Source organism: Caretta caretta, chromosome 17 (genome assembly GCF_965140235.1).
Source record: "Caretta caretta isolate rCarCar2 chromosome 17, rCarCar1.hap1, whole genome shotgun sequence".
In the NCBI taxonomy this organism is placed as follows: Eukaryota; Metazoa; Chordata; order Testudines; family Cheloniidae; genus Caretta; species Caretta caretta.
In genome coordinates this window covers 13722556-13747331 of record NC_134222.1, presented here as the reverse complement: position 1 = coordinate 13747331, position 24776 = coordinate 13722556, and the positions used below count along the sequence as shown (strand labels likewise).

At 43.5% G+C, this 24776-nt stretch overlaps 1 protein-coding gene across 1 annotated transcript in view; it reads right to left on the bottom strand.

The window, feature by feature from the left end:
• The window catches only part of CALN1 (calneuron 1), a 184476-nt gene that overhangs the window by 95860 nt on the left and 63840 nt on the right, over positions 1-24776 (bottom strand). The window contains exon 3 of the mRNA XM_048824173.2: positions 9338-9481. Within this exon, the coding sequence (XP_048680130.1) occupies positions 9338-9481 (144 nt within the window). The remainder of the gene's footprint in view (positions 1-9337; positions 9482-24776) is intronic.

Genomic DNA, 24776 nt, shown 5'->3' with positions numbered 1-24776 from the left:
CACCCCCTTCCCTGCCCCACCCCTGAGGCCCGGGCCATGCCCCGCCCCTTCTCCAAGGCCCCGCTTCACTGACGCCATCCTCCCTCCCTCCATCACTCGCTCTCCCCCACCCTCACTCATTTTCACTGGCCTGGGGCAGAGGGTTGGGTGTGGGAGAAGATGTGGGTTCTGGGCTAGGGGGTGGGGCCGAGGGATTTGGCATGTGGGAGAAGGCTCCAGGCTGAGCCTGGGGTAGGAGTGCAGGAGGGGGCTCAGGGCTGTGGCAGGGGGTTGGGGTGTGGGAGGGGATGAGGGCTCCAGCTGACCAGAGCTTACCTCAGGCGGCTCCCGGGTGGCAGTGCAGGGGGGCTAAGGCAGGCTCCCTGTCTGCCCTGGCCCCACACTGCTCCCAGAAGTGGCCAGCCGAGGCAAGCGGGGCCAGGGAGCTCCACGCGCTGCTCCCAGAAGCGGCCAGAACCTCCCTGCTGCCCCTGGTGGGGGGTTAGGGAGCGCCACATGCTGCCCCTGCCTGCAGGTACTGCCCCCGCAGCTCCCATTGACTCCCAATGGGCGCTCGGTGCGCGGGCAGGGCGCAGAGACCCCTGCCCCCTCCAGGGGCCACAGGGACATGCCGGAAGCTTCTGGGAGCGTCGCAGGGCCTGGGCAGACAGGGAGCCTGCCTTAGCCCCGCTGTGCTGCCGGACTTTTAGCAGCCTAAAATCTCCTGGTTTGGCTTCAGTAGCCTCTGGGAGATAGAGCCCGATACCGGGAGGGTTGGCAACTGTATTTCAATCTTGTAACAGCTCAACCTGAGTGTACCCCAAAACTAAGATCAGAAAAGGGAGTGCTAGAAGAATCTCTAACTATGGGGGAAGTTTACACAATGGGGCCAACTTCTCTGCATTGTGGGTATATAGCTCCATTGATTTCAGTGGAGTTTTATCTACATATACCATGGAGCATATAGCCCTAACAGTTAAATTCAAGCATAGTGAGTCACAGATTCATCTTTTTTATTTCTAGAGGCCAGTTTAAATGGTGGGCTCACTACATAGGACAATGCAGTAGTTAATATGCTGTTTTTCAATATCTTTATTAGTTTTCCTGCTAATTGGCAAATCGTACAAACTATTCCTTTTTTTGCACAGAAAATACATTTTAAATACTTTACATCCCAAGGCTCTAAAGACAGAGCACCCCAACTTGCTAACAAGACTTCAGAAAGATAGGTAGGTATTCAACATTGTAGCAACATGCATGGGACTTGGAGGGAGGGGCACAGGTTGCAGAATGGAAGAGAGTTTGAAGAAGGCACCAGGAAGTCAGTCCGTACGCACATGGCTAGGATACTAGCTGCCATCACAGCATCTCTATAAATAGTTCTCTTAATAAAGAGCTGGTTTAATGTTATAAACACGGAATCCTTCATGTTATTACCCAGTACACGATACATGAAACACCCATGAACTGTAATGTTCACGTTAATGTTATGCAGTTCAGCATATAGGTAAGAACACAGGCCTAAATTACTTCAATTGCACCCCAGGCAATGGAAAAGTGAATATGTTGCTCTCCCCCAATGGCATCAGTGGGCCCTGGGGTGTAAGTCAGGCAGAACATGGTCCGTGGTGTCAGAGCACATATCTCACATCTGAGGAATAACATCCAGAAGGTTCATATATGGCCATTGTGCATCTGGTGAATATTCAAGTGTATTGAACAGCCCTCTCCTGTGTTAGTGTGAAATTCATCCCAGTGCAGAGACCCCCCACACAATCTAAGAACGGCTTGTACCCTCAAAACAGGGCATAAGCACCGCATACCCTGCACAGGATGCATCCCTTACAGGGATGAAAGCATTGCTCTCCTCCCTCATTACACACACAGTAATGAGAAGCAGTTTTTCCACACTCTATTCAATCCTATTCTACTTGGCTTACTATACCACCTTCATTACAGTAGTAGCTCAGCCCCTTTCGATAGCGAGTAAAGCAATATGATTGGTAATTTATTAGGTTTCCTTAGAGACCTGAAATATTCCCAATATATTATTTTCCCCCGAGCTTTATTTTTAACAGTAAAAACAACAACAAAAAAAGACTAAAATATTTCCCTCTGCAGCAGCCACCCTTCTCGTTGGCTGAAATACACCTTTGAAAATGGTAAGGAGACTTTAAACATTAAAAAAATAAGCAGCACCCCTTTTAATAAATACAATAACTGCTCTGACCTCCAGTGCCTGCCTCCGGTGAGAGCTGCGGAGTTTGGTATTCAGGGGAAGTATTTTGCATTCAGTCAGGCTGTGCTTGGGAGACCGTAGCTGGATCCTTACTCCTTTGCAAATATACGAGAGGAGACACACAGGGCAGGGAACGGAACATGCTGGGATCATAATATGCTAAATTGTGTTGTTTTCTACCTGACCCAGATCATGAGGGGAGGGAGGGCAGCAGAGAGGCAGCAACTCTGTGGAGCTTCCTTTAGCCATTCTATCTGCATAAGGCTGGTGCGGGGAAAATGGCTCAGTTAGCCCAGGGGGAAGCAAATGCACCAACGTTCCTGATGGCTGATGCAGACATTAGCAGGGTCACGTACCCCCAGCATCTGCTTCCAGATGCTACCACCTGGTGCACAGGAGGGCAGATCCAGGCAGTGGGGCTCAGGCTTCAGCTTCAGCCCCAGACGGCGGGACTCAGGCTTTGTCCCCAAGCCCCAGAAAGTCCAACGCCAGCCCTGGCGATCCCATTAAATTGGGGTCCTGACCCCCAGTTTCAGAACCGCTGCTCTAGCCCTTCCTGTGCTGCCTGGCCCCTGCTTAGATGCACTGGGGGAGAAGAGGGCTCAGCGTCTGCCCCCACACAGCACGCCCACCCAAGGGAAGGCAGAATTTAGCCTCATGTGAAACGCGAATATGCTGCTCTCCCCTGACACATCTATAATCTCACACACACCCCTTAAGGTCAGGGGGCAGATGGTGCCCAACAAACTTTCACATGTTAGGTAAAGGGGTAGCCTTTACTTAACGTGGACAACAAAAAATTGTACTGGAAGCCTCCTGGGGACACTTCAACGTGGTCAGTTGCTAAGGGGGAGCTGCCGGCTGTTGGAAGTGGGTTCCTCAGTGCAGACTTCACTATAAGCGTGCACATTCCTGTCCGCAGATGCCTTCTTTCATTTGCTAGACCCAGACCTGCAGCACCAGCACAGAGAGCAGGATTCAAACCCACTCGCTTCCCAGCTCAGGCCAGTCTTCTAGCCCGTGTCCCTTTTCCCCGGTGAGGCTCACTTCGCCTGTTCCATATAAAACAACAGGGCCCACAGCATAACAGGCAGAACTGCAGCATATAACTACCATGACGTGAAGTACTAACCACACCATGATAATAAATGTGTGGCCACTTAGAACGTCACGGTGGTCACCATCGGCACACCATGACAGCTTGAATCTTTGTCATCCCAGCAGGGACAGAACTCAGATCTTATAGCTCTGAACGCACATGTCTCTACAACTTGAGTTAAGAACATCTCTGTCTGCGCTACAGGGTTTATGACACTCAAATGAGCAATTCCAATGCCATCTATAAGAGGGCAGAAGCACAGATACACATAACCCAGTTTGTTTCACTACAATAGAATACAAATCCATTCTAAATAATGTTCATTCAGAATCATCAGCCTATATAAGCCCAAAGGACACCAACTTTTCAGCTCAAACTGCTTTCATTGAGATTATGGGTTTGTGAATCAGTTCAAGTTTTCTACTTTACCAACCACCATCCCTTTATCTTAATCTCATCCCAAAGACGTTCCCTTCTCCCGTCAACTGTGCCCACTGCTCTGACAAATTATTCATGTCCATCCCTGGTCTTGCCATCATCGCATCTGTGGCATCCAAGTCTCCATAATTACACACTTTATACTTGAAAAAAGTTCCACCATGAGGTTTTTGTGTCATCATCTTTTTAATGAATTAACTAGATGCTTACATTTTTCTACAATGCAGTCATTTTGTGGGATAATATGCTCATAAGAACCAAAAGGAAAATAAAAAGCTTTTTTTTTCCCGCCAGAGAAAGTGGCAAGAACACCCAGGTCATAATCAATCCCAATAAAACAAAATGCAATTCAAAATAAATCATTACACTGTGGCCAAACTGAATGATTCACAACTGAAAGCCAATTTCAAGAGAGAATCAGATATTTGAGAAACTTCTCTCTCTGTTCCAACTGTCCTAAGAATCCTTCTGAGAAAGTACAATACAACATATGCTTTGATGCACCACTGCAGATGATTCTAAACTGGGGTTAGGATTGGATCATACAAGCTGGAAGAGTCAGCATTGGTCAGCACTTGGATGGGAAAACTCCAGAGACAAATCTGCAAGTTCTTTTGGTGGCTCTCTTTTCTTTATCTCAATAATGAATGAATGCCCCAGCATGGTGTTACGGGGCACAGGGCTGCTGGCATTACCATTTTTCAGAGGAAACATGGTGTTACTGAAAACTCATGGGCATTAAAGACGGCATGGCACTTTTACTGAGGTGCTGGTCAAATTCCAGTTTGGGCAATTACCACTTCTACTTAGAATTCTACCAGCATTTTCTACCTAACCTAACTTCCGCCTGCTTTTCCAATGGGATAGAAAATTCTCCTTTATTTCTGTCCTAACCTGGTATGTGGTTACGCTTCACATTGCTAAACAACTGCCACGTTACAACCCCAGAAGTAGCTGCTTTTCAGTGGGATAGGAAGTGATTCCTATATAATTTGTCAATAGGGTGACCAGATAGCAAGAGTGAAAAATCAGGACACTTCCCTTGTGGGGGGGTGGGGGAGGGAGGGTGTATAGTTGCATATATAAAACAAAGCCCCTAATATTGGGATGGCCCCGACAATATCAGGACACCTGGGCACCCTATCTGTTAAGCACTATGAGATCCTTCAGGACAATGGTGACTACGTAGATGAAACATGCTGTTATGGTTTTAGTTTAGGGTGAGTGCCAAGCCATTAAAACCTGTCCACATTATTCATGCGGGTGGCTCTTTATAAACACAAATTCATCCAATCTGGGGAAGACAAACTTGCTCCCAGGCTAAGGCTTCTATTCATTTTCAACCTGAAACAGATTTTTAATAGCCGCATTCTCACTCTCAACCCTCTTACAAAATGGGCTTCATACGGGAATGGAAAGGCCGACTGATTCTGGTTGTGTCACTATAATCAATCTGTCATCTAAATAAGGCAAGGCAGATACAGTTCCTCTGCCATCTTGCAATGCAAATATACTCCCAAGGTATTATCTGACAATAATGTTAAATTTGTACTAGGTCCACGCAGACTGGTTCAGATTACACATAAACCACTGCCAATTTTATTACCTTATTATTAGCAGCCACTGTCATCAGCCTCCTGGGGGGAAGCACACATCTGGCTAGCATATCCGCTTGCACTTTATATCTTTATCAGTCATATACCCCCAAATGCACAGAGGGTTTATTGTCTTTTCCGTAGCTCTCACATACTGTGGGGGTCTTATGATTGCACACTGTACATAATGATTTATCACGCAACCTGGCCTCCCAACTGAGATAAATGCAGGCAAAGCACTGCCAAGAGCTTCCGTTTTTTGGCTTTATCCTGACAAAGTGCTGCATCCCTCATCAGGAATATATGACAGAGAGAAACTTGGCTGGGTAGGTCTATATCTGCAAGTACAGGGCCTGATTCAAAGCCCAGAGAAGTCAATTTCCATTGACTTCATTGGACTTTGGATCAGGCCCAGAGTAACGAACAATCCCCATTCACACAGCAAGAGAAAGAAAGGGAAGCTAGTTATACGGTTTCACGTTCTCATTACGTTTCAAGATAAGCTGCAGAAAAGAGCAATCCATCAAAGAAAAGAAAACCTTGAGCTGCATTGTGTTAGCTCAGTTTGTAGCCTAAATAAATTCTTCTCATAATATCCCCCCCAGCTCCTGCACTGCCTAAAGAATTTTCCCTACTAATCTTTCTGTTTTGTTTTTGTCTTTTTATACTCTGGGTCCACTTATCCTTTATGCACATTGGAAAGCATAATCCCAACTATACATATAAAATGATGGGGTCTAAATTAGCTGTTACCACTCAAGGAAGAGATCTTGGAGTCATTGTGGATAGTTCTCTGAAAACATCCACTCAATGTGCAGCGGCAGTTAAAAAAGCTAACAGAATGCTGGGAATAATTAAGCAAGAGATAGATAATAGGACAGAAAATATCATGTTGCTGCTGTATAAATCCATGGTACGTCCATATCTTGAATACTGTGTGCAGATGTGGTCTCCCCATCTCAAAAAAGATATATTGGAATTGGAAAAGATTCAGAAAAGGGCAACAAAAATGATTAGGGGTATGGAACGGTTTCCATATGGGGAGAGATTAATAAGACTGGGACTTTTCAGCTTGGAAAAGAGATGGCTAAGGGGAGATATTATTAGGTCTATAAAATCATGACTTGTGTAGAGAAAGTAGATAAGAAAGTGTTGTTTACTACTTCTCATAACACAAGAACTAGGGGCCACTAAATGAAATTAATACGCAGCAGGTTTAAAACAAATAAAAGGAAGTATTTCTTCACATAATGCACAACCTGTGGAACTCCTTGCCAGAGGATGTTGTGAAGGCCAAGACTATAACAGGGTTCAAAAAAGAACTAGACAAATTAATGGAGGATAAGTCCATCAATGGCTATTAGCCAGGATAGGCAGGGATGCTGTCCCTATTCTCTGTTTGCCAGAAGCTGGGAATGAGTGACAGGGGATGGATCACTTGATGATGACCTGTTCTGTTCATTCCCTCTGGGGCACCTGGTATTAGCCACTGTCAGAAGACACGAGACTGGGCTAGATGGACCTTTGGTCTGACCCAGTAGGGCCGTTCTTATGTTCTTTACATCACATGCATGTGTCTTCTAGTCCAGAAACCCTTCAGTCAAAATACTATGAAAATAGGCACCTTAGAAACATGAATAATTAATAATAAACTGCCTAGAAAAGCTAGATAGGGTTGGGTGAATTGGCTCAGATACAAGACTCACCTCCCAATCTTTATGCAAAACTCACGTTGAAACTTTGTCAAAGGTCTCAGAAGTTCATTTAATTTATTCCCCTTTTTTACATGCCACCTCTGTACTTACAGGTCCCAGCTGTACTAGAAGTGGAAATGATAGCACGCCAGAGATCTCCAGAGCTTCTAGAAATCAGGAATGAGAGAATAACAGGAGATGGACCAGAGTTGGAGTCATTATCCAAATCATTCTTTGTCCTAAAAACTTGAGGCTCAGTTAAAATAGTGTAGGAATCTGTACCACATCGTTTTGTAAAACCTAAAGCAAAATCACCCTGAAGGAAGAATCCAGTAGAATGTAATAGGATGAACGTAATAGTGCTCTATAGAAACTACTCTTAAATCCTATCTAAAATTTTTTTTTTTTTAAAGAATGAGATACTTTTCACCATTTTTTAAATCCACCCTATGGAATCCATTTTCTATTGATTTCTATCCCTGCTATAGAATTCTGTGGGATACTTTGAACATTCTATAGAAAGGTTATCATGCTCTTTCACATTCCATAGAGGTGTTTTTCCCCTCTTTAATCACAAGAGAATGAGAGAGCCTGTCCTAACTGGAAACAGAAAGTACCAAAAATCATGTGAGAAATTCTGTATCCATTAGATTCCAAGCCTAATTTCTAAAACAAAGTAGCATATGAACTAAACCTAGGAAACATTTGAAGTTTGCACTTCACTCACACATTTGTAACAAGGAGCAAATTTTATTTAAAAGCAGCATGTATTAGCTACACTCCATCGTGCATCTGTTGCCCACTGAGAATATCAACACTCTCAACTTAACGTTTGCAGATTTATAATACTCTTCATTTGTAAAACTTCTTTAGATGACCAGAAAGATTTTACAATAAAAAACAAACACTAAAACCAAAAGCCCACCAAATTTTCTGCAGCCTGACATGATTAATGTATTTGTACTGCATACACAATAATGTTTTCCATTTGGCTTTGCACCATTTTGTATAATTTTTCAACGCTGTTATGTGCCTTTGCAGAAACAGGAGAGAAGAGCTGCTCATTAGTCCAGCATCTATGCACATTTTAGCTGTTAGAAAAGCATTTACCTTTCTGACCTATAATTCTAAGGGCATTTTAAAGATGGCTCCTTATTCTGAGCTAGTATGATTGCAGGTGTACATCAGCTAAGAGAGTCCCCCATGGTTCCAAAAGCCTTGATGTCCTGTTCCTCTATTCACTTTAATAATGGGTTCCTTTTCTTTGATTATACGCTAGTAACTATTTGAAGGAAATCTCTCCACAGGGCCTTGTTCCATCCTTTTCAAAGCCTTGTCCATCAAAACTGCCAAAGCTTCCACATTTCAGACACAGCATGAGAAAGCCCCGCCTATAGCAACTTTCACTTGCAAGTTATGCATGATGCAGCAGAATTACATCGTGGCTTATAAAGGACTGGATTGCTCAGAGGATTGGACCATTCAAGACACGGATAACTGGCTACAAAGCCTTCCAACGCAAGGTCACTGGTTCAAAGGCAGCCCAGAAATAACCAAAAACTCCTCACAATTGATATCTGTTTCGTGACTTAATCAAAGGTGTTTAGTGGTTTCAGGCTAACTCTCAGTGAACAAGCATCCACAAAACCACTTCCATGACTACCTCTAGTTGGCACAGCAGAGAAGCCAAGCGCTATATTTGAATGAGTTATGGAAACTGAGCTACCCTCTCATTCCTAGAGGCGGTCAGGATAGAGTCATATAGAAGGGACAGCGTGGGGAAGCTTGCACCACTGTTGTACCTGCTAGGTGAATGAATAAAGGACTTCAGTTTCCTGGGTTATCAACTGACACCTTTCATGAGCACAGTATTCACAATAAATATCTGAAAACTAAACTAAGGAGGAAATGGCTTAGTGGGATACTTTGAAAGGCACTATTTTGCCACTTCCACCTGGACATTGCTTGGAAATTATAGGAAAGTCCTATCTGCAAGTGAAAATCTGTTTGTAAAGGTTTCATCTGGGGAATTTTATAAGGTGAGGCAGTATGGTCTAACGAATAAGGCATAGGACAGGGAGTCAGGAGTCCTGCGTTCTATTTCTGTCTCTGCTATTGATCTCATGTGTGACCTTGGACCAGCCACTCCACCTTTCTGTGCCTCTGTTTCCCCTCCAGCCCTTTGTCTGTCATGTTATTTAGATGGTAAGTTCTTTGAGGCAGCGACTGCCTCTCACTATGTATTTGTACAGCACCCAGCACTACTACAATTCAAAGAATAATAACGACTTACCATCCATATCAAGACGCTGCATGATAATCGCCAGTTCTACCTCACTAGGCATGTATCCCAAAGAACGCATAGCCATGCCCAGCTCCTGCTTGGAGATAAAGCCATTCCCGTCCCTGTCCAGTACCCGAAAGGCTTCACGGATTTCTGCAATAATGAAGAAAAGAAGAAGGGTAAAATAGTATCATGGTGCATTAACCTCTCCATGCAAAGAATACACATCTCTCTTTATTAGATCAATTAGATGTTTGTTAATGTTCCAGTAATAGTAACCAGGATATATAGATAGATAAAAAAAATCTCCTGGTTACTATTACTGTCATATATATATTATGCCAGAAAACTTGAGGGTCGTCTGTGTGTATATATACACACAGACGACCCTCAAGTTTTCAGGCATAAGACAACCACTAGGAATCCAAAAGTAATTTGTCCTTAGGCAAACTATTGCACAAATATTTATCTGAGGTGTTTCTAAATCTCTCTGCAGCATCTGCTGTTGAGCTGTGTGTGAAATGGGATGGACTGATCTGGGTGGATTGTTCTGATCTAGTATGGTTATTCCTATGTTTCTACAATTATAATCATCACACCAACCCTGGGATACTATAGACTATTTCATCAAATAGACTCAGAATGCTTTTCAGAAAAAGTAACGAATTAAGCCTGTCAGCACACTTGTAGGACAGATAAGTTTTGTCCATCATACAAGGAGGGTAATAAAACCATGACCTTGTTGCAGGGTAAGAGAACCTAGGCACACTCCCCTGCTACATGCAGATTCATATAACCTAAGTATGAACCTCTAATGAGGTCACCCACATCACCACATCAGGACAACATCTCTCCACTATTAAACGAAGTCACACCAATCTAAATAGTAGATTTTCACCTACAGCCAGTAACATGTTTGGCCCAAAAAACTGCTTTTGGAAGTTGAGTCTCTCTCATAGAAGACTCTTATCTCCCAAATGAAGCCCTAAATACTTATTTTCTTTCTTGTCTGATAAATCATGATGTATACCTTTTAAACCACCTCCAGGCAATTTCCACCCCCCACTACTTTTCATGGCATTCCTCTAATTTATAACTGTTTTACTGCTATAAGCAGCCACAGATCTATAAAAATGCTGTGAGAACCAGAGAAATCATCCATCATTCTTCCCAACCCTGGCTCAGTTTGACATCTGATATTGTTTTTGTTTTGAATCTGACATTCACACCTCAAGCCTTTCATAGCCGCTTTAAACTCCATACTGCTCAGTCATTCCCTATCCTGGAGTGTCCATGTTCTGCCAATGTGTTGAGGGCACTGATGGTTATCCAAGTTTGACGTACTTCAGGGCTTTCTTAACATTGAAGTTTCGCCATCAAATTCCTCAGGTGAAGTGGTCATGGCTGCTTAAAATACAGGACATTTTGGTTCATGTCAATTCTGGAGTCTCAGCCAGCTGGGAAGCCTTTCTACTTTAAGGGACTTGGGGTTGTGGGGTTTGTTTTGTTTTGTTAAATAGGTTTATCTTTTTGACATGCATTTGGAAAGAAAACATAGGATGTTTTATTAAACACCTTTCAGGGAGATAATCAGCTATTAACAGGTTCAGTAATCTCACATCAGTCAGCTCTTTATAATCTCTGCTAGGATACGAACACATTCCTTATTTAACATGTCATCAGTTATGTTTATCTTACTTGTGCATTGTTTACAAGGATGTTGACTGATCATTTTCAGTTTACCCAGGGCCATAATGTACCTTTCAGTAGTAAAACCTACAAGAAGTCAGAGGACAAAGCCCTGGCTGGGATGATTTAACTGGGAATTGGTCCTGCTTCGAGCGGGGGGTTGGACTAGATGACCTTCTGGGGTCCCTTCCAACCCTGATATTCTATGATTCTATGACTCTGGGAAACTCTGTCAAGTGAACCACAGATTTTCTGATAAATATTCTCCTGAAGGGGGATCATAGAATATCAGAGTTGGAAGGGACCTCAGGAGATCATCTGGTCCAATCCCCTGCTCAAAACAGGCACAATTCCCAATTTTTCCCCCCCTCAGATGGCCCCCTCAGGGATTGAACTCACAACCATGGGTTTAGCAGGCCAATGCTCAAACCACTGAGCTATCCCTCCCCCCAAAAATGTTTTAGAATATTAGGGTTGGAAGGGACCTCAGGAGGTCATCTAGTCCAACCCCCTGCTCAAAGCAGGACCAATCCCCAATTTTTGCCCCATATCCCTAAATGGCCCCCTCAAGGATTGCACTCACAACCCTGGGTTTAGCAGGCCAATGCTCAAACCACTGAGCTATCTCCCCCCCTCCAAAAGGCATGAAACGATTGTTGGCCATTGCTTTCACAGAGGGAGGGGGGAGTAAGGGGTAGGCTGGCAGCAGACAGTGCAGTACGACTGCTAGCCGTCATCTCCTGGGTGCTCACCAGCAGACATGATGATGATTCAGGGAACCCCAGAGGAGCCCAGTGCCCACTCCCATAATAAGAGGCATGGAGCAGAAGTCAATATTGCTAGTACCCATACTATATTCAGCCACAGGGGTCCCAGAGGGAGCATTCCAAGGTGGATGGCAACATGCTACTTCCAACTGCACAAGGTAGGATTCTGAAGATTACTGGGAAAGTAGGAACATGTCTTAGAGGTGAGTTCCCCTCATCTGCTTTCACTGCCCAATCTCCATCCACTTTGCTCCCCTTTGCCCAAGGAGCTGGGGATGTGCAATGAGCCACTTATCTGCAGAGATTTTTTTTTGTAGTATAACTGTCTCCTGCAGAACTTACTGATCATATTGCATGGCTGGTGCCTCTGTGGCCTTTGCTTTTACAAAGTTAATAAAAAGTATATACTTAAACAGATAAAAAGGGGGCTGGGGGCTGGTTGGAAAATAGGGCTCTTTTCCCTGCAGAAAATTTCATCTTCACCAAAAACTGAAAAACAAAATATTTGTAAAATACTGTTGCAGGGCCTCATGCTCCCATTCTCCCAGAGACTGGACTCCCTGGTCAGACTACATTTCCCATGATCCACCATGATTCCCCCAGGGGAGGAGAGGTTGTATACCATGTGAGTTCCGTGGCCCCAGTGCATCATGGCAGATGAAAACCAGTTGGGGAGCCCAGTCCACAGAGGATAATGTGGACCAAGGGCACCAAACAACAACTCCTATGAGGTATCATGGCAGCATGTCTGATTCAAGATATTTTGGTTTCAGCTGAAAAATTAAATTTTCATTTTCAGGTGTTTGGTTTTCAATTCAAAATTCAATTTTCTGCCATAAAACAGTTTCATCAGAAAATTTTCAACCAGCCCAAGCTGGCTTGGGCACTAGCCTAGGACTCAGGAGATCAATATTCCATTCCCTCCTTCACCACAGACTCCCTGAGTAACCTTGGGCAAGTGTCTTACTTTCTTGTGCCTCAGTTCCCCATCTGGCTGGTGGGAATACTAGTGCTCTGCAGGGAATCAGTTACCATAATAATGGATTTTCCATCCAAGGAAGAGCTGATGATATCCTAGTTCATAGTGGCATGCTGCAGTGACTTAATTATTTTCTAATAATTCTTTTAAAGCCCAAAGACAGCTTCTAAATCACAATAAATCAAAGTTCACACATACACCACTGTTGCTTTGACAAAATCTATTGTGCATTTATCATTTCACTATAAATATGCTATCTTATACTACAGAATAATTCCATGTTTGCTTCGTTGGTTTTTAAATCGGCTTTTATAGGTCACCCATGTAAGGCCTGATCCAAAACCCACTGAAGTCAAAGGAAAGGTTCCCGTTAATTTCAGTGGGCACTGGATCAGACCCATAACAACTATATTTTCAGTTCCTACCGGCATTAACTATGGCCTCTTTATACATAAGTGAAAGATAGATGCTACCTTGTATCCACCTTCACTCCTTGCACTGGAATCACAATAATGTAAAGCGATGACGAGTCTGTTCAAATCAAGAACAGCTGGAAGTTTCAGTACATAATGCCTGTGGAGTAGCAATGAATCCCATTAGCCACTACCATCTCAAGTGATAGCTATTTTCATATGTCAGGCTGAAAGCTGAAGCGCAATAAATATTACAGTGGAATCCATCCATTTAAAAAATAATCTTTTGACGTCTTAAAAAGAAGGAATCAGAACTACAAATATGGTAGGGAATTAAAAATGTTTTTTAAAGGAAAATATCAGGCGTTAACTTCAGAAAACTTTACAAGCTGCAATGCGAAAGCACTTAAATGCGTGAATAATCTATATTTATATATTGACTTCAATGTAGGATTTCTTAATCCCAACATATGGCAGGTTTCATTGATTTCATTGGGAGTACTCATATGCTTAAGTGCTTTGCTGGATCAGGGTCAGAATCCTGACATAAAATTCAGTTCAAGCCCTGTTCCACAGCCTTCAGAAAAATAAACTGTTAACCAAGTCTGAAACATCAACTTCTGACCCCAAATGTACCTATTTGCACTCATGTCTATAAACAGCACTTCCTAGTGTAAATCTATTTGAGGAGCTATGAATAGGTTGTACTCAAAGTCCAAAAAGCAGCTACTACCTCAGCAAGTGCCTCCTTTGTATACTTGTATGTAACTCCACCTCTTAAACGTTTTTTTCTTTGTAGCACTCTTTGATTCTGCTCTCCAACAGACTCCGTGCTACTGTTCGACACATCACCTAACTTAAAGGTCACATGGCTCTGGTTCCTTTTCAGGTATAGTCAAGCCAACTCTATTAGCTAACGGGTACAAAACCACAGGTCCCAAACTGTGGTCTCTGAACCTGTGGATCACATGGTTCTGGCTCCCCCTTTTTGTTACCAGCCGTTAAATGTCATTAGCAGAAGCTAAAAATACATCAGTATTTTCCTAATATCACTTTTCCAAGTGATCATGGTGGTTGCAATGACGACTGATGCTGCTGGATCACAAGTGGGACAGGAGGTGCCCATGAAGCAATCACTCAGGAAAGAAGCTGTCCACTATGAAAAGTTTGAGAACTCCTTTATTTAGACGAGTGGTTTTCAACTTTTTTTCATGTGCAGAACCCTAAAAAATTTAAAATTGAAGTGCCAGACCCCTTTGGAAATCTTAGGCACAGTCTGCAGACTCCCTGAGGTCGCAGACCACCGGTTGAAAATGACTGATTTAGACTACAGGCCCTTTGGGGGCAGGGACTGTTTTTTATTAGAGCACGGCAAAAAAAGTTCAACAAATAGGTTTTTTTGGTTGGAAAATGCATCTTTCCATGCCACAAAGCTCTCTGCAAATTTGGGCCCAATTCAATTAATAATCTCCATACAGAAAAAAACAAGAACAAAATTTCAAAGAAGTCAAAACATTTAGTTTCAACCATTTCAAAATGTTTTGTTTTGACTTTTTCATTTTGAAATGTTGTGTTCTGAAAATTTCAAAATGTTGACGTTGACTTCAAATTTGGCCAGATTAAAAAGAAAAGACAAAAAAATAAGTAAAAAATCCAAACCAAAACACAAATTATTTCAGGTAAACCAAAATGTTTTAATTGACACTAAATAAATAAATAAAACCAAAAATTTTCATTCAAATCAACCAAAAATGTTTGAGTTGATTCAAAACAAATTTGTTTCAGCAAAAAATTTCAGTTTGATTCAATTTGAACCAGACTTTTTTCAGAGTTTTTAGTTTGGTGCTCAAATTGAAAATTCCATTATTTGCTCAGCTCTACTCTCTACTACGCTGGGTTTGTACAGTGCCTACCACAGTGTAGCCCCAATTTTGGCTAGGCCCCAGGCACAACCATAATAAACATAGTCATAATAATAGCATAGAAGAATAACGGCCAGATTGTGACCAGAGGGCAGCACAGATGGACACTGCTCCAGAAGGGTGAAGCCTCTTACCCAATCCTTCTGGAGAAGCGACCGGTGGGGGTGCGCTAGTTCCAAGCAGTCCTGTGCAGGGGCTGGCCATACAGTAGCAAGCGACAGGTCTGTTCAAGTTCTACTGGTTTCCACTAGGGATTTAGTATATTCCCACTCCTATGTATATTATTTGGCATCACTTTGTACCGCTGTCGCCCTCCAGTCCAACATATGTAGTCTACTCCCAAACACAGAAAACACAAATAGAACTACACATGAAGAGAAGGTGGTAGATTAAGTCTCTGGGGATTTTAATATTGGGTGACCGTGTGTGAGATACATGCGAGAGCTTAGAAACATGGACACTTCAAAAGACTATTATATTGAAATGGGCCAGATGCTATAGGCTCAGGGATTAGTCATACACTTTTGTATCTATAAATGTTATATGTATCATTATGAGCGAGGGATAGTATTCTAGGTTTATGGGGGAGGGTCACCGAGCTTCTGCCAAGAACTAAAATCAGTGCGGGGTAATTATGCAGATCCTGGGGCAGGTAAAGAACTCCAGAGAAGTGCCACTGAATTGCAATTAATTGCACTGAATTCGCTGAATTCAGACCAGGTTCAAGTGGCCGAGACAAGGAGAGAGCCAGTAGCAGAAGGGTCAGCCGGAACTGCCTGACTGAACCTTCTTTTTGATTCAACAATTGACATGAGATTGTAACCGAGAGGGCAAAACACTGCCGGAAGGGTTTGAAGACTGGCATCTGCCAGGGCCTCCATGTGGAAAATGGGTGACACCTGGTAACCTTCGCGTGCATGGAGGCTGTTAGCTGTCTTAAATGTCCTTTCTGTAATGCCTTTGGCCTAAAATAAATGTGTTGTGCTTTATGAAAGCTGTCTGGTCACTGGTAACCCTCATTTCCCCTGAGACGGGGACAGACCTTCTGGGATCAGTACAGTGGATTGCATGGGGACTGAAAGCTTAAATTCCTCATCCGCAGGCTGAGACACATGTTCTTGCCCACAGAGAGGTGATGGCTGGAGTCCGAGACTCTCAGGGGTGTCCTTGAGCAGATCTGTAGAGGCCAGAGGTGCAGTTAACCCCTGAACCATGACAGTGTGTTCCAGCGGTAACAGCACTGGACTGAGACTCAGGAAACTTCAGTTCTTCCGGGTGATATTGGGAAGTCACTGCCCCAACTTGTGCCTTTGTTCCCCTTCTATAAAATGGGGATAATGACCTTGGATCTTCCTTGAAAAGAGCTTTAAGATCTAAGGACTAAAAGTGCATCGCTCTTCTGCCACTCAGTCCAAGAACAGAGAAATAACACTGTGCACAAGAGGTTAGACTGAATGGCAGAAAACAACAAAAATGAGATTCACCTGGAAAAAATGCAAAATCACCGAACTAGGGAACAAACAACATGAGAAGAGTAACTCAAGAGAGGGAAGGACTAGAGAAGTATTAATGCAGAAAGAACTCTAGGGTAATATTCATTATTTTTCTATTTTATTGACTGATTTCAATGTATAATTCTAGGATTCATTTCCAAGTGCAGCTTCTGTAGTGACTTATCCAAGAAGCATCTCCATTTCAGAAGAAAACCAATGAATCTGTCTCAAAGAGCAACCTGTACAGAAAGTCAAAACTTTTCAATGTGCTCTATCATCCAGAGGTCACAGGGTTTGTGGATGTTTGCTTCAGCTTCTGTTTGTTGCTTTTAAAACACATTTCTCATGATGGTTTAGCCTGCTATTTTTCCCCTGCTGATGATTTATGTTCTACAAGTGCTAAAGGGTACAGTACTCACTTCTCAGAGTTATTTGAGCATGCAAGGGGTTTTGTTTTTAATTAATTTCCACTCTCTGATTGTGTTTAACATCTGCACCTTCTCATTTTAGCTATTAGGCAGCACATGGCAATTCTATTAAGTCCCAAATTCCTCTGGGATGAAGGAAAGAACTATCAGGTGAAATAGGCATTTTTTAATTTTCTTTGTGCAGGTTCAAAAGTAGACAGCTATTATAGTCCTGACCTGACATCCAGTCCAGCAAGTAATTAATTCTCTTCATCTACATCTGGCTATATGAAGATTCAAAGGCTACTTCCCCATGTACATGAGTTACTCTGAATTGGTTTCTTTCGGTGCATTTCATTTCAGAAAAGCCATTCACAGACGGAGTTGTTTTGGTGGTGTTTGATATTGTTTTTCCTTTAAAACTTCCTGAGCTTTCTTACCTACAGTTCAGCAGTCCATTTATTTACAGGAAATCCCTATATGACTGGGAACTAGCGGCAATCCTCATTATTTTTTGTTGCATATACTGATCCAGAATGAATCACAACTCTCTGTGAAACAAATTCTACTTGGGAAATCCCTGCCTGATAGCTAGCCTCAGGCCCTGCAGATGGTTTCAATATATTTGATAGGTTATAAATAGCCATGTAATACATTTGTAATTACACTGCAACTGTTGACCACGTTAACTGCTATGTAATCACTATCCGATTATTTCTATCATTGTAAGATGGGCAGCAGTCCTATATCCCTTATGTTTGCCAGTAGCTAGTTTCCTTGGCTTCAATGCAGCTTTGGGTTCTAAAGTATAAATAAGTGATCTAAAAGCTACAAAATTTTATATCCTTAGTTGCCTAGTAAATAAGTTTAACAATTACTAGAGCTGGTCAAAAATTGGAATTTCCATCCCTTGGGAAATTCTGATACTACCACATTTGTTTTCATCCCAAGTCAGGATGAAGTGTCAAAATATCTAAAAAGAAAAAAAACTGGTAGAATGGAAAGTTCTGAAAAATTTTGATTTGGAAATGTCAAAATGTTTTATTTTGAGAATTTCAATAGAAATGAAACATGACAACATTATTGGATGAAAACATTTGTTTTTGACACTGAACTGTGTTTGTGAGAGCTGTCACAGTGTCTCATGAGAGTTGTAGTTCAGGTATCTCATACCCCCATTCTCCTTTATGGACTGGGCTCCCTGGAGGGACTACGTCTCCCAGGATGCACTGTGATGGTTCAACCAGAGGATAGACTGCTGTGCATCATGGAAATGTACTCCAGCCAGGGACACAGCTCATACAGGAGAATGGGGGCACACAGTAATGTCAAATTGACCCATACTAAATGTTTTCATTCGTTTCACAAACGGAAATATTTTAATTTGGGTCGATCCAACCCAATACATTTCAGTTCGATTTTCCTAGTGGAAAATAGGGGGGTGGAGGAAATGGCAAAACTGAAATTTCCCCATGAAAATTCTGATTTTGTGGGAAACTGCATTTTCCATTGAAAAAACATTTAGATGGAAAATTCCCAGCCACTCTAATAATTACCAGGTAATCTTCAGGAACATGTTACTAGCATATAAATGCATTGAATGTGCCAATACTAAGTAATTTTTTAAAATGATAATAAATGTCACAGTTTCAGGGTAACTTCCCCTGTATTCCCCATCCGTCATTCCTTGACAGCACCCACAGAAAGGTTTCCAGCTCACAGCTGTCACCTTTTCTGGGCAGTGAGTTTTACTCGCTCCTGACCAGGGCTTTTAAGGTTGCACAGGGTCCTGTCTTCTACGGCAATATCGCCAGCAAGCCAGTCTGCCTAAAAAGATGCTTGTGCTCTGTTCTCTCTCCCAGGACTATGAACAGTACAATTGCCAGCAGTTACAAGTTACCACACAGCTCTTTCTAAGCAAGTACATGTATTCTTCAGGTGAAAGCATTACAGAGAAAAAAAAAACAACCAATAAACATTCCCATATGCATGCTGACAGCCTACCAAAGGTTACCCATCAGTTTTATGGGGCCTCAGTTAGTCCAACGTTCCCTAAAGGTGGACCACAGATCTTGTCCATTTCCTGGATCAGAAAGAAGTCCCCAAATCAATTTAAACTCAGGCTAATGAATCCAAAAATCCTTTATTTGTCTTTTGGTCTCTGGAGAATCCAGTTTGAAGTAGCATATGTGAGCTTTCCCACATATCTCTGTGGGGGTATTACAATCTGGGTGATTTGTCCTAATCACCACCCACAGTTTTTAGTTCCTGAAGAAGCTGGGGCACCCCTCCCTGAGGAAGTAGAATACAATCATACATAAACCATTCAGTTAATACAATGGACCCAAAAGATATTTAAACTTAATTCAGTAAGGTCTCCCAAGTATATGGCAGGAAGTTGCCATATCTGTCACAGTAAATATTTAATGCCAGTTATAGGTGCTATCTTGACAGTCCTTAAGGATGTTTATCCGCATAACAGTGCAGACAGCAACACTGCAAACTTCCCATTACCCACCTATTGCCAGGCAAATATGCCTTAACCCTGGTCTGGAGGGAACGTACAGAGCATATAGAGTAGCTTATAATTTTATGAACCCTGCACTGTCTTGAGTTTCAGCGTTCTTCAGGAGAATATGACTGTGAAAGCCAGCTGTCAAAAGTGTTTGGAACAGTAGTAACTTCTTTTACATCATTTTATGTCATTCCCATTAGAATTGGCAATCTACAAGTCTAGTTTTAGCAATTCTCTTTGTAGCATCCTGGACACCTTGGGTCTGTCTCTGCCTCTGTTGAAAAGTAAATGGGTGTTTTCCACTGATTTCAACAGGAACAGGACTGGTCCCCTTGTTGACACAGAGGATGTAATCTGGAGCCCACTGAAGTCAATGGCAAAACTCCCATCAATTTAACCGGGGTCAGGATTTCACCCAGAATGTAATTCCAGGCCTGAACCTGCTTCCACTCAAATCAAGTGGACTCCTTGTCTCTCAATGATAGCAGAATCTGGCCCTCAATTGGTGAATAAAATAATGCAGAATAATTCAGTGAGCAGTGATTTTAAATGGTGCACATTTTCCCCTTTATTTTCAGCTAATCAGGAATAACTTCTCTTTAGTTCCCTGCATCTGAAATAAGCTTAAAAAAATAAAACACCCATTGATGAACTGCCACAAAAATATGTTTAATTCCCAAAGGGTACAGTGCAAATTTATACTGGCTCTGTGGACCACTGCACACAGGTCACAGTAGTATTGATTGCTCAGTCAATTAAAGTAGGTGTGAGGGAAATGTTGGTTAGTCTACCTCAACCTGTTGTTTTTTACACCTCAAGAGACCAAACATATACATCTGTGCTGAGAAAAATACCAAGCAAGGGAGGGCTTGTCAACAAAGTGGTAACAAGAGAGAAGTGTAAATATGTGTTTGCTCCCAGCATATCAATGCTCATTGCAAGCATCGGTGCAAAGATGATGCAACATTACACGGGTGAAAACCATGATAGGCAATAAAGTTCTCTACTAAGAGAGGAACATTCTTCCTCGACAACTTACAGCCCAACATGCATCAGAGCTGTCATATGGTTCCTGAATGACCTGCACTTTGGACCTCACTAATGCACCCTCGGCCATTTCCAATTCTTCTCAGCCTTATCAGCTTCTTCCTCTCTTCTCCCTAAAACTCACCTGCTGTTCCCAGCCTGGCATTCTTCTCCCAGCTGTTCTATTTCCTGCTCCCTGGGGCTTAACCAGTCCATTCCATCTGTGATCATTTCAGGGCTGATCCTATCGCCTGCCAATCACTATTATCTCTTCTTCTTCTTCGCTGTTTGACAACTTAGTCCAAAGAGCTTCAGCAAGGGTGACAGATTGTCTCTTTCCCAGTTTAAGTGTCAGAAATGCTCAGCTTTGCATTCCCGTTCTCTCAGCCAAATGGCTCACAAAATGAGTCTCTTCTTGGGCACCGGCAACCAAACAGATTATTTATAAATATCAGCATTTGAGATGGATATTGGCTACATAAGCAAATATCTCATTTTTGTTGATTGAGCAATGACCTTATTGTTACAGGTCTCAGCATTTTACACAAGACCCTCCCAGTACACCACTGTCAATGTGCCATCTCTGAGCTGGAAGTGATGCCGGTGCTGCATTTAATGCTGTTTGCAGAATGGTTCTGAGGTCTCTCCGCACAAGCCAGGAGGCTCCCGTCCACCCTGACACATGTATAGTGGCTTGTGTCTTAAATGGAAGAGTCGTCTGACCTCTTTCTTTCAATTGTTGAACCATGCCACAAAGAGCTCTGCATAGAACAGGAGAAATACCAATTGACTTTTAAACCTGCAGATGGATCCCAAATAGACAACGCCAGGGACTTGAAAAAGATCTGCACAGAGAGTGACAGTTTCACTTCTTTTGTTTTGTACTGTGAATTACTGTGCTGCTGAAAAGTGCCATATTGCCAGACCCGGAGGTCCTAGTTCTCTGTTTATCCACTCAGAAGGTAAAACACAAGCGGTGGCATCATAAGCCCCCCAAGTCCCTCATCTCTGTGATCTGGAGAGACCACAAGAGTAGGTCACAATCTCTAGGACTCATTCAGCCCTCTCTGATGAGATTGCCAACAACAAGGACAGCTGTGTTGGGGGCCTTTTGTGATGTTCACCTGGAAGCAGAGGTGAAAGTAAGCCGGTATGCCCCGGTACAGCGTACTGGCAAGAGCCCGTGCACCGTACCAGGGCGGATCAGCTTCCCCGGGAGCAATTTAAAGGGCCTGGGGCTCCCAGCTGCACCCCGGGCCCTTTAAATTGCCGCAAGATCCCTGCTGCCAGAGCCCTGGGGAAGCGGCGGTGGGGCTCGGGCGACGATTTAAAGGGCCCAGGGCTCCGGCCACCGTCACCGCCCCGGGCCCTTTAAATAGCTGCCAGAGCCCTGCCGCCGCTACCCCAGGGCTCCGGCAGGCTCCAGGGATGATTTAAAGGACATGGGGTGGTAGCAGCAACCGTACCCCCGGACACTTTAAATCGCCGCCCGAGCCCTGCTGCTGGAGCCCCGGGGGTTGCGGCAGCAATTTAAAGGGCCCGGGACTCGGCTGCGGTAGCGGCGGCTGGGAGCCCCTGGCCCTTTAAATCGCCACAGGAGCCCCCAGCTGCCATGGCTACCCCAGGGCTCCGGTAGCAATTTAAAGGGCCCAGGGCTCCCAGCTGCTGCTACCACAGTCCCAGCCCGGGGCCCTTTAAATCTTGATTTAAAGAGCCTGGGGATGTAAAGGTCCCGCCTCTTCCGGTAGAGGCCCTGCCCCCTCCTAAGTGCTCTGGAGTACCGGTAAGTCCTTTAAAGTTACTTTCACCCCTGCATGGAAGTGGACTGAGACTGCAAGGGTAATATTTTCAAAACACAACTGGGAAAGGAACTCCCAACGCTACTTATTATTGGTAATGAAAAACAATTCACAGCCATGAAAACATATGGCCCCTCCCCCACTACAAGTGTCCAGTTAAATGGACAGCCCATAATATTTCCTGTACAGTTTTAAAAAACTGCTATTCAGAAAGCTGAATAAGGAGACAGCTATTCTTCATTGTTTTCCAAAGAAACTCCTCTCTTTCCTTTCCCTCATCCTCCTATTCCTATTCCTTTAGTGTGAATTGGTGATAGAAAGCCCTTACGCCCTATTTTACAAACCCATTGAGGAGTCCATAAACCTGAACATCTCAAAATTACAGTAGCTGCACAACAAACCTGCATGAGTTGGAGTACAATCATCCACAAAAACCGGAGCTCCACTGTACCACCGTTTATGGACAATGAGGAAAGGCCTATTTTCCCTCCCATGACATCACTCCAGTTTTTTGCCATGAGTATTCAATCCACGCTCACAAAAATGAAAATATTTGCTGGATATAAACAACGTTTAAGATCCTGCTCACAGGCATTTCAAAGACCGATGGTAATTTGACTCAAGATTATTTACCCATGACTCTCATTAATGTCAAAGAGATAATGGTTGGCCATCATTTATTAATTTGCATCTTCTTCTGATTTCCCACAGAAACTGTTTATGTACAGTTCTTAGTAAAATGACAGATTCAGTCGGCAATCTTCAAGGCTATAATTGTTTGGGAAATATGACCTCTGTCTTCATTTACAGCTATTTTCCTTCCCTTCATAAAAGGGGATTATTTAGATATGGAAAACTTTCTTTTATAAATTTACTTCCCAATTTTCAAACTTGGGTGCCTAACTCAGGGCATTAAATTCCACATTTAGGACAACATCCTTAAAACAGCTAAGCAGGGATTGATTTGCTATGGGAATGCCTCAAAGTCACCTGGCATTTGGTTCTGACGCGTATAAGGACTTGGGCTTCTTTCTTTTTTTGGAATCAATTTTGTGGGGGCAATTAATTGTGGGCACAATGTTGGCAAAAATGATTGAAGTTCGACAGCCTTCTCACCCACCACAGCACCTTTAAGTAAATCTCCACATGGTTCAGTTAACTCCGTCAGTTGCCTCACTAAGGACCCTATCATGGGAGCTGCTGAGTGCCCATCCAGCGCCTTGTATGATCGGGCCCTAAACTGATCACGCATTATTATTCTATACACTCCTCCATCATAAGCCTGCCCACTTCAAAGACCAATTTCAACCATCCCCATGTTTCCTTTTCAATCAGCAAATTTTGCCCCTTGGGCCCCGGATTCACTTCCACTAACTTTGGCCCAAGGCAACAGACTGTCTTGTAAAGACTATAATGTACCTTTGATTTAAGGTTTTTCATTATTAAGTTACTTTTCCCCCGGGGCATTTTCTATTCCCCAACCCTCAGCAGCTACGGATTTCTTTCTCTTCAAAATAATATTCCTTATAACATGTAAATTGCTATACTGGCAGCATGTCTTGTGAAAAGGAGCATAGAGAGTCTGTTGACAAAACCCAATCTAACTCGAATGTGCCCTTTCCGGCTCTCACTCATTACCATCTCTCTTTACTGTGTCAAAGTGAAAGGAAATGAGCTTCTCTTTACTCTTTCTCTATTTTTTTTAAAGACTACACAGAGCCAGCTACACTGAATCAAAACTTCCCACGCAGGCTACACCTACACCACTTTTGGCGGCATGCAGCGTATGTGTAGCTATACACTGCAGTGAAAAGGCTGCATCCACGCTGCAGGGTGTAGCTACACGGAGCAGTGAAAGGCTCCGGTAGAGGGGAGTTGCTGGAGTCCTTGCCCACTAGGGGAGCCTTTCCCTGATGCCAGAGTCTTTCCCTCTGGTGGAGAAAGGCTCTAGCAGCAGGAGTCCTTACCTACAGCGGGAAAAGGCACCAGCGGTGAGGAGCTGCTAGAATCTTTTCTTGAGACAGGGAAGGCTCCAGCAGTTTTCCCTCTGGCAAGGAGAGGGTCTAGTCTCCAGGGGTGAGCAAACTACAGCCCATGGGCCAGATCTGGCCCGCCAGCCATTTTAAGCCGGCCCTGGAGCTTCCGCTGGGAGCACCCTCCTCCCCCGCCGGAACTCGCATCCCAAGCCGCTCATCCGCAGTCCCCGCCCCAGCCGGAACTCGCACCCCACTCCCCCGCCCCAGCTCAGAGCTCCCTCCCGACCCCTGAACTCCTCATTTCTGGCCCCACCCCGGAGCCCTCACCCCCTCCCGTACCCCAACCCCAATTTTCTGAGCGTTCATGGCCTGCCATACAATTTCTGTTCCCAGATGTGGCCCTCGGGCCAAAACGTCTGCCCACCCCTGCTCTAGTCACAGGGAGCTGGCAGAACCTTTCCC